Source organism: Pelobates fuscus, chromosome 4 (assembly GCF_036172605.1).
Source record: "Pelobates fuscus isolate aPelFus1 chromosome 4, aPelFus1.pri, whole genome shotgun sequence".
In the NCBI taxonomy this organism is placed as follows: Eukaryota; Metazoa; Chordata; class Amphibia; order Anura; family Pelobatidae; genus Pelobates; species Pelobates fuscus.
The window spans coordinates 339437955-339447907 of NC_086320.1; the positions used below are offsets into that span (position 1 = coordinate 339437955).

Consider the following 9953-nt stretch of genomic DNA (forward strand, 5'->3'; position numbering starts at 1 on the left):
TGGCATGAAAAATGTGGTTTGTAAAACACTGAGAATATATCTCTTCCTTCAGTGATCACCATAGTGTCAGGAATACAAACATGTATCCCAGACACCATAATCCTGATATGGCAGTTTAGGTCTCCGGACCCACTTAGATTGAGCTGAAAAGGTGTTTTTACTCACCTTTTCTCCCATCCCGGGCTGGTCTCACTGCGGCTGGCTCCGCTTTCATGGCTGAGATAATCAGTCTTGATGATCTCAGCCAATTCATTGCTTTCCCATAAGCAAAACACTGCACTGTGTCAATCAGCATCTCCTCATAGAGATGCATTAAATCAATGGTTCTTAAATCAATGCATCTCTAAGGGAAATGTTTAGTGTCTCTATGCAGGGAACGGAGACGCTGAACGCCAGTGCACACTGGACTAAGAAGCACCTCAAGTTGCCGTCTAAGTGGTTGTCACTAGATGACTTCCTAGGCAGTAATGTAAACATTGGCTTTTCTCTGAAAAGGCAGTGTTTACATTAAAAAGCCTGCAGAGACAGGCTATAGACTCCAGAACGAGAAGCTGTTGTGGTTCTGGTTGCTAGTGTCCCTTTCATCTTGCAATTCCTTTGACAATGTCAGGAAACAAATAGTGCACAAATGCATGTTTTAGAACATACAAAAAGTAAACTAAAAAGTAATCTAAAATGATAAAATACCATATTTCTTGATATTTTCACTCTCAAAATTACAGCATCTTCCTTGCCGATTCCTAAATGTTCTGCAAAATAAACAATTTAATTTGATGTGGCCATTTGTGTACACATACAGTAAATATTATAAACCATTATCTGCATTGCAAAGGGCTTTACACAGACTGCAAATATCCCACTACAAGGCCCATCCATATACCAGGCAACGGAGCAGCATTGTACATTGTGAGTAACACATAGGGTTATATACTAAACCACGAATTGACAGGGAATCACACATTTTTCCAATTTAGTTTTTGGCTCAACTCAAATTTTTTTGTCACTATATCGATTAAGTATGCAGCAGTTTGTTGGGTAAACTGAATTTTAGAGAAATATAAATGAATCCTTCATGTCCTAAATATTTTGATATTATTATTTTACATATATAGCTGTCCAACTCACACATAGGGGTTTCCACAAAATCAGGAATTATGGAGAATTAACCAGGTAATGCAAAGGATGTGCAAAAGCAGCTGAGTTTGATTATTTTCCAGTATGGCTACTTTGGCGTAAAATTACCCAATATCCTAGTTCTGGTATAAAGATTAAAACTCTTGTAATGTTTCCATATTGCTATAATAATTTGGATTGATAATCTGCTGGATTATGTAAAGTACTGTAAAAGCTGTTAAATCTGTGACAGGCTGCGATATCACAGTAAAAGGTGCAATAAGGTAGTAATTAAAGGAGAACCATCACTTCTATATAAATTACACCATTGTATAAAATACTGAAAATCACCCATAATCTGTGTTATTTTTTTCATGTGATGCTCTCTTTTATTCTGTCTACTAAAGAACTTGGCTTCCACATCCAGCTTGGCACAGACAAGGCACACATTCCATTCGAGAAGGAGAAACAGAAAGGAGATATTCCAACTCCATATATACTTTGCTCAGTGGTGGAAAAGGGGAGAGATTATAACAAAGACTGATCGGGAGTCAAGATGGAGGCACACAGTTCCATAATAGAGCAATGTGTATTTCTGCATTTAACTTTAGATTTTTAGACCTTGCATATGTGTTAACTATAAGCACATATACTAAAAATGTGGTGAAATGATGATTCATCTTTAAAAGAAAGTCTACCTTCAAAATCACTTAAAAATATAATATACAATAGCATTAACTAGAATATTAATATAATTCTATTATGAATAAAAATGTTAGACATGGCACTGAATATACACAGGAAAACTACCTTACTAGATTGGGGCTTGGCATGTCGTATTGTTAATTTAACTTACATTTTTTAAGGGGGAAAAAATCCCTCATAGCCTAGTAATTGCCAGCATTTGAAAAAACATTAATCACCTTGCCTGGTTTTACTAAGAGAAAATTAATTAAATTAATTTAATGTTTGTCACATGTTTTAAACGTTAAAGTCAAAATTAATCTTATCAGTGAATAAGTAAATAGAGAATTAAAAAGACTTAATGTAGGGTATATAATAAAATACTTATCTAATAAATACTATATCTGTTTAGTAACATCTTGCATATGTTTTATATCACCCCAAAAGATTACAACCATATGTGTATATGTCATGATATGTTTATTTGTTCATTTTATCTCAGCAAGGGAAAACATAGCCAATGTTCTATTATTGAACAACTCCCATGAGCCTCAGTAAAAAAAAAAAGAATTGGAGGCAAAAAGCTAGCGAAGCATAATGTAAACTATAGTAGTAAAACAGTCAGAGCGCTACCTAATGGCGATCTTGTGATTCCAAACCCGTCAATGCTTCCAAAATAGTTTTTCGAAAATTACAAGTGGAGTTATGCAGGGAAAATCACTGCGCCTCTTCTAATTTAATATTGGTTTGCGCATGCGCTTCACTTTCATAAATAAAGGTTTACACGAGTTAAGAATTACAAACAACAGTTTTGCTCCTAGAACCAGCAAGCAGATAAAAAAAATAACATAACTTTAGGGAGTGACTTATTAAAGAAACAAATTAGCTATGTTGTAATGTGTGTTGTAATGATTACACAGTATTTTATTTTGCTTAGTACATTTTACTTTACTCTGTTTACCTTTTCATTTTTCTCCTCCCCATGTTTGTTATTTGTTCTCTCTCTCTCTCTCTCTCTCTCTATCTATATATATATTAATTAAATAAATTTAAAAATCAAAACAAGATTAACAATACTATGAGACCATCCCACAATACTGAATCAGTTATTTGCTCCTTATTTTAGAATCTTCTCTCATTAGGAGTTTCTAAAGATGTGTCAAATTATTCCACCTTTGACATACTCGACAAAGGAATTTCATGCAAGACACAAAGCATATGGCCTTGTTTGCAGGACAAATTAATGGCTTTGTCTGGGAAATGTGGTTAAATGCTGTCATCCTTTCTGTGACTTGACTTGTGAGACACATGTTTTTCAAATCTGATAGCACAATTTACTAGAAACAAAACACAAAGACAAATTTCGAAATGATAGGTGACCAGAACATCTTAAAAAAGGATAAAATAAATATTTACGCATATGTGACTACAGCCAGGGATTTCATAATCTCCTAAAATTCCATAGAATTGTTTGAAGCAAAATGTAAACAAGGCTCGTCAAATTGTGTAACGCATTAGCAAGCACCTACAGTTAAACTAGGGCATGATGAGAATTTGTAGAATTAGTATGTAGGCATAAACAGAAATCAGTCAGATTTTTGGGAGGTAAAGGAAAAGATGTATTCAGAAATTAATATATATATATATGTATATATATATATATAGATATAGAACTTCAAAGGATTGATAACCAGTAGCAATATTTCTAGGGAAGCATAGCTCCTCGTCTCCTGAGGATTTCTCAAGCCATGAATTAAACAATTAAGAAAAGTGCCAAGTAGTTCCCTGAAAATATGGTTTGTCTGTGTTCTGCTGAACTGGCTCAGAGGCTCAAAGTAGCAGGCACCAAATGTAGCTTTTAGAGAAAATAACTTAAGCTGAAAACAATGCTTTGCATTTAATAATATATCTCATTATTACAGTGCAGTTTTTTTAAGGAAGTTGGTGCAGAACCTCTTTTCAATTAGCATTGTGAATTAAATGGTGTTTCTTCTTAGACAATATATTTATAAATATATATATTGTCGTGATTGACAACCCTACTGCTCTGAATTTAGCCACACTAGGTTTTCAGAATAACATTGGGAACACAGCACAGAGTATGATTGTTAATTGGTTAATAACATGTTGATAGGGGGGTATCCTAATGCTCTATCAGGATTACGCCCTAGAGGACAGAGTATGAAATTAAGAAATGAATACACAAGTAAATATGCATGAGGCGCCATCATTTTCTTGCACAGTGTGCTTTGGCCCAATATTTTGTAAGACCTTGCTATAAGTAGGAGGAATGCATGCCATCGATGCTAACCTTTTCAAGCCAAATTTCCTTTTATAATTCCAAGAGAAATTAAAGATACAAAGACACATTTAAAGGCAGCAATAACTATACCCTTCATATTTCAGCATAATAAGATTATCAAACCTGCAGCACACGAAATGGTCGAAGTCAGATTGTGACAAATTTCTTTAAGTGATTTAAAAAATGATATATGCCATGCATTTATATTGTGAAATCGAATCCAAACGAGTCAGATTATATGCCATGCATTGCTTAAAATGCTCTTTTAAATGTTAAAAAAAGGATGTGCACTTTTAACCTTTACTCTGTCCATTGTCTAACCCAGAACTGAATAAAATGTAGCAAACAAAGTTTAAATGAAACTGCCCGTTTTCACAATGGCTGGAGGAATTGTTTATTTTAACCCCTTAAGGACACATGACATGTGTGACATGTCATGATTCCCTTTTATTCCAGAAGTTTGGTCCTTAAGGGGTTAAGCAATGTTTATCTGTGTAGATAAGGCAATATAGAAAATGTATGTCCTACTACCTTGAAAGTAGAAATCACAAGCTCTCAGATAGATAAAAGGTTAATATATGAAATAAAACTAAGCTATGCTTTTGTTTATAAAATGGTCATCTCTTTGTGGGTTTGTTTTAGTTAGGTTATGCTCACCTTGTTAATCTACTCGTTCCCTTCGCAAACATACAATATTGTAAACTAAATATGAGTTGTCCATAAGAAGGGGGGAAACTAAATATAGTAAATAAATAAATAAAAATGTATAGAAAATTCTGATAAACCACAATTTCTAATGTATATAGTATTCAGAATAAAATGAACCTGCTGAACATATATATTAGATAGATAGATAGATAGATAGATAGTAGATACAGCATTGCAAACCATTTGGTTGCAAAAAAAATAAATAGAAAATGTAACCTTTGGGAATAAAGTGAGTGAAGCAATTTGCACACGCTACAGGCGCTCAAATGGTTAACTACCAGTTCTCCTTTTTCTAAACCATCTTGAAGTCAATTATTATTATTTTGAATGGGGGTGATTAACCTTTTCGTGGTTTTGTATATGTTAAAGAAACACGTGCAATAATGTAAATGTTTGAGATTAAAGATCAAGTAAACAAAAAACAAACAAAAAAAGCAAATAATGTAACCCATCAGTTCTGCAATGACAGGGCTTCTACTGACTCATTAACCATTATGAAAATTATAAGATTTAAACACAGATCAAAAACATAGCAAAAATAATAATAAAAAAAAATAAACCAGTCCTTGATTTTGTATTTATTGCAAAGAAATAAAAAAAATGATATGTATATATAAACTATTTCTCTATAAATATAAACGATCTTGTGAAAGGCAAAATGAAATAAATGCATACTTCTCTCTCTCTCGAGAAAAAAAACCAACAAAAAACATATTCAATTTACAATGCATTTAAAATATACATAAGAAAATAAATCAAGAAATAGTAAAATACTTGTTGAAATCTCATGACCAATAAATCACAATTGGCTTGTGTGATAATGTTAATATATATATATATATATATTTATATATAAAAACAAAAACGTAAAAAGGTGTATTATTAAAAAAAAAAAAAATCAACATAAAAATGTTTACTGCCTCCCCAATGTGTGAACTAACAAAAAATAATTGGTTACAATCAGCTGGGATTTAAGTTTTCCTTTAACATGTTATTATTATGAATTAATTGTGGCAGGAAGACTACATAACAATATTTTGCCTTGATTTTATACATTTTTGCGGTGTGGGGGATGCAGCAGCTTAATAGTAAAAAAAAAATGTATTATATTAAATTATGTTTATTTGGGAAATTTTGCACGCAGAACCCAATCTATGCATAAAAACAAATGTTAAAAACAGTAAAAAAAATTATATTGGTACACACCCCACATCAGTATGCAGGAAAGAATGGGTTTAAAATAATGCATTGCTTTAGTGTTTTGTAAGATGGATTGAAAAAAAAAAGATTCTAAATTAACCCATTGCCAATCCTATCCCAGCAAACCTGGTTATTTAGCCAGGGAAGACTGTTTGGTAAATTAGATACTCTGCAATTGTTTTTCAATAATTTAACTATAAAAGAAGCCATTGACATAGAAAAAAAAATACTCTATAGAATGCCACATAAATTGATATATCACATCACCATATGATCTGGCATCTCAAAGGGTTAAAATAACCTATGAAAAGAAAGTTGCATGAGTGAGTCTATTGGCCATATGTAGCAAAGGCTGAAACAATTCAAATAACTATAATGGAAAGTGCTAAATACAGGAGTACTTACTAGAGAAACCAATTGGATGTTTTTTCTGATCATGACTTGGTCCCAAAATTGATGCACTTTTGCCTTCCTATGAGTAGGCCCTATATGAGCTTAGAATCAGTTCATATCTTTACCCTATAATGGGATGCTATACCAAAGATGCTACAATAGACCAATCAGATGTTGGATACCCTTTGGTAAATATCGTGGTTAATTGTAAACTTAATTCGCAAAATTTTCCCACAAATAAATTGGATTTGGAAAAACAAAGTTATTTGCAACCTGACTGTTTTGGTGTAAATTTTACAGATTTAGGTTTCAGTTCATCTTAATCCCCTGATTGTTGAATAAATCCCTTTAAAAGAGCCATTCTGACACCTATACATTTTTAAACTTTTCTTCATAATACGTTCTTCAATAAAGAGTCACATCTCAAAGTTTTTTTTAAATTTTCAAACTTCAAATATTCTGATAATGAATCGCCCTTTTATCCCTGGAGTCTATAGCCTGCTTAGAATCAGTATTCTTTAGTAAAAGGGTAGCCTAAATGACAGAAATTAAAAATAAATATATATATATATATATATATATATTATTATTTCTGTGTATATATATATATATATATATATATATATATATATATATATATATATATATATATATACACACACACACACATACACTGGAAGCTAGCAAGGGTGTATGAAGAAAAAAAATATCTAGAAAATTAACGCTTTAAATGCAGAGGGGAGGCATTGATTGCAGGAGACAATCCTTCTTTACAAATTTTGAATAAAAAAAAAACCTGCTCTGTATTGTTTGGGGAAAAATGGTCTGGATTTTCTATGCTGGTGGGAGGGAGAGAAGTGAGGCAATAGCGAGGTATTTTATTAAAGCATAAAGATAAAGCCTGTTACAAGTGCTATAAAGTTCTTATTTCTAAAGATTTTTCCCCAAAGCATTTATCCTCAAGCAGATGGCATTGTGAATAATAATAATAATAATAATAATAATAATAATAATAATAATAATAAAAAAGGAGTTTAAGGTAAATAAACCTTAAAATCACAACATTAGTTAGAACATTCCTACCATAAAAAGGTATGATCTGTTGTCATTTAAATACAAAATATACTTACAAAATGTTACACTTCTTATTTACAAAAAGAGCCCAAAACATACAGTGTACATCATGTGCTAAGATCACACTGTAGTTTCTCCTTGTTTACTGTTTGTAAGTCTCGTGTAGAACTTTCTCCAGGAATTAAGAGTTTTACCAGACCAGATCCAAAATCCAGAAGTTATGCCCACAATCAAGGTCATGAGATATTTAATCATGAAGACGGTGAAATCCGGAGTCATGGGTGGGTGATGGGTACTTGGGCATGGTATGGCATAAGTCTTGCAGCTTTGGCTAACCCAGCTTTTCTCCCATTGTTCCCTAAAGGCTTGTTCATAGAAATAGCAAGCGATGACAATGGTGGCTGGAACTGTGTATAGAACACTGAAGATCCCTATTCTCACCATGAGCTTCTCAAGCTTCTCAGTTTTGGTTCCATCGTGTTTCATGATGGTTCTAATCCTGAAGAGGGACACAAACCCAGCCAGGAGGAAAGAAGTGCCTATAAACAGGTAAACAAAAAGTGGGGCCAGGACAAATCCACGCAGAGAATCCACATTATTGATGCCAACAAAGCACACCCCACTGAGGACATCCCCGTCCACCTGTCCCACAGCCAAAATGGTGATGGTCTTGATGGCTGGCACTGCCCATGCTGCCAAGTGGAAGTACTGAGAGTTGGCTTCTATGGCCTCATGCCCCCACTTCATGCCTGCTGCCAGGAACCACGTGAGGGACAAGATGACCCACCAGATGGAGCTGGCCATGCTAAAGAAGTAGAGCATCATGAACAGGAAAGTGCATCCCTCTTTCTTAGTGCCCTGGGTCACAGTTTTGTAGCCATCCTCAGCAAACCTGTCATTGCACACCACCTTGTCCTCTAGGAGGAAGCCAGCTATATAGGCTATGGCCACCATGGTGTAACAACCAGAGAGGAAGATGATGGGTCTCTCTGGGTAGCTGAAGCGCTTCATGTCCACCAGGTAGGTGAGCACGGTGAAGAGGGTGGAGGCACAGCACAGAACCGACCAGATCCCAATCCAGATGCGGGAGAAGCGTAGTTCTTCCTGTGCAAAGTACATGACCCCGTGGACCTTGTTTACCTCACAAGGGGCTCCACAGTCCTTCTCCCCCAGGAAGTGGTAGTTGACATAGGCTGGGACCTTGAGAGCCCGGGGGCAGGAGAACTTGTCCCGGTAAGGGGTCCTGATGTTGGGGTGGCTGGTCCAGAGCTCGGTCAGGACCGGTGTGGGGGTGCTGTTCTCGGTGGTGTTCTGCCCCACGCACAGCTCTCCTGCCCCGTTGACCGGGAACTTCTCGCAGCGTAGGGTCTCCGGCCACTGGAAGCCAAACTTGTTCATGAGAGCCTCGCAGCCTTGCCGGGCACGGTCACACAGAGACCGGCAGGGGGGCAGAGCCTGCTCCAGAACCGTGCACACCGGGGCATACATGGAGCACAGGAAGAACTTCAGCTCCGGGGAGCAGTGCACCTTCACCAGGGGGTAGAACTGGTGGACCTCCAGCCCCGCGTCCTCCTGGTTGGTGTGCCCCAGGAGATTGGGCATGATGGTCTGGTTGTAGGCGATATCCGTGCACAGAGGGATGGAGATAGGCTGGCAGTAGCCATGGTCCGGGATGGAGATGCCCTTCTCGCCGTTATACTGTCCGGCCGCCGGCAGCCAGCCCCAGACCTGCAGGAGCAGCAGGGGAGGCAAGAGGCTGTAAAGTTTAGAGGAGAGCCCTGTGTGGAGCCCGGGCTGTGCCATGCTGCCAGCTGCCCCTGTCGGATCCCTGGCCATGGACTGTGTGCAGCATGAAGACTAAGACAGGGGGCTGGTCCAGGCTGCTCTGATCACTCACGCAAGTCCTGGCTCAATAAGTAGCTCACTCCCAGGGCCTCTCCTTCTTCCCCTAATCTACAGGCTGTCCCTCTCTCAGTGCTCCTTGTTCCCCCTCCCCAGGTGCAGAGTGAGTGTGAGGAGACAGGAGGGGCAGCACAGCACCACTCCCAGCATCTCCCTCCCCAATCCTAATAGCTCCCCCCACTCTCAGCAACTCTCCACTCCCAGCAGCTCCCTCCCCAATCCTAGTGACTCCCCCCAACTTCCAGCAGCTCCCCCCACTGAAAGTAGCTCTGCCCTCCCCACTCCAAATAGGCAGTCCCCAGTGCAGGCAGTCCCCCTCTCCCCCCAATCCTAGTACCTTCCCCAAAATTCCAGTAGCTCCTCCCACTCCCAGGAGCCCTCCCCTCACTTCTAGCAGCTCCCCCCAAACACCCCAGCAGCTCCCCCTCTCCCTCACTCTGACCATTTGTGTCAATCCTTCAACTGATTTTAGGGCGGTTTCCAGGCTCCCCGCTGCCCGCCTCTTCACCCAGAGGGAGGAGCCTTGAAACCAATACAAACTTATCTGCTAATGGAATCCTCAGTGTCACAAGTGTTC

General features: G+C 37.6%; 1 protein-coding gene across 1 annotated transcript; it reads right to left on the reverse strand.

Annotated features, from left to right (window-relative positions):
* Positions 1-7081: 7081 nt before the first annotated feature.
* FZD1 (frizzled class receptor 1) lies at positions 7082-9491 on the reverse strand. The gene has a single exon (XM_063452458.1). It carries the CDS (start codon positions 9308-9310, stop codon positions 7595-7597), a length of 1716 nt encoding a protein of 571 aa, XP_063308528.1. The 5' UTR covers positions 9311-9491; the 3' UTR covers positions 7082-7594.
* Between the last annotated feature and the right edge of the window lie 462 nt (positions 9492-9953).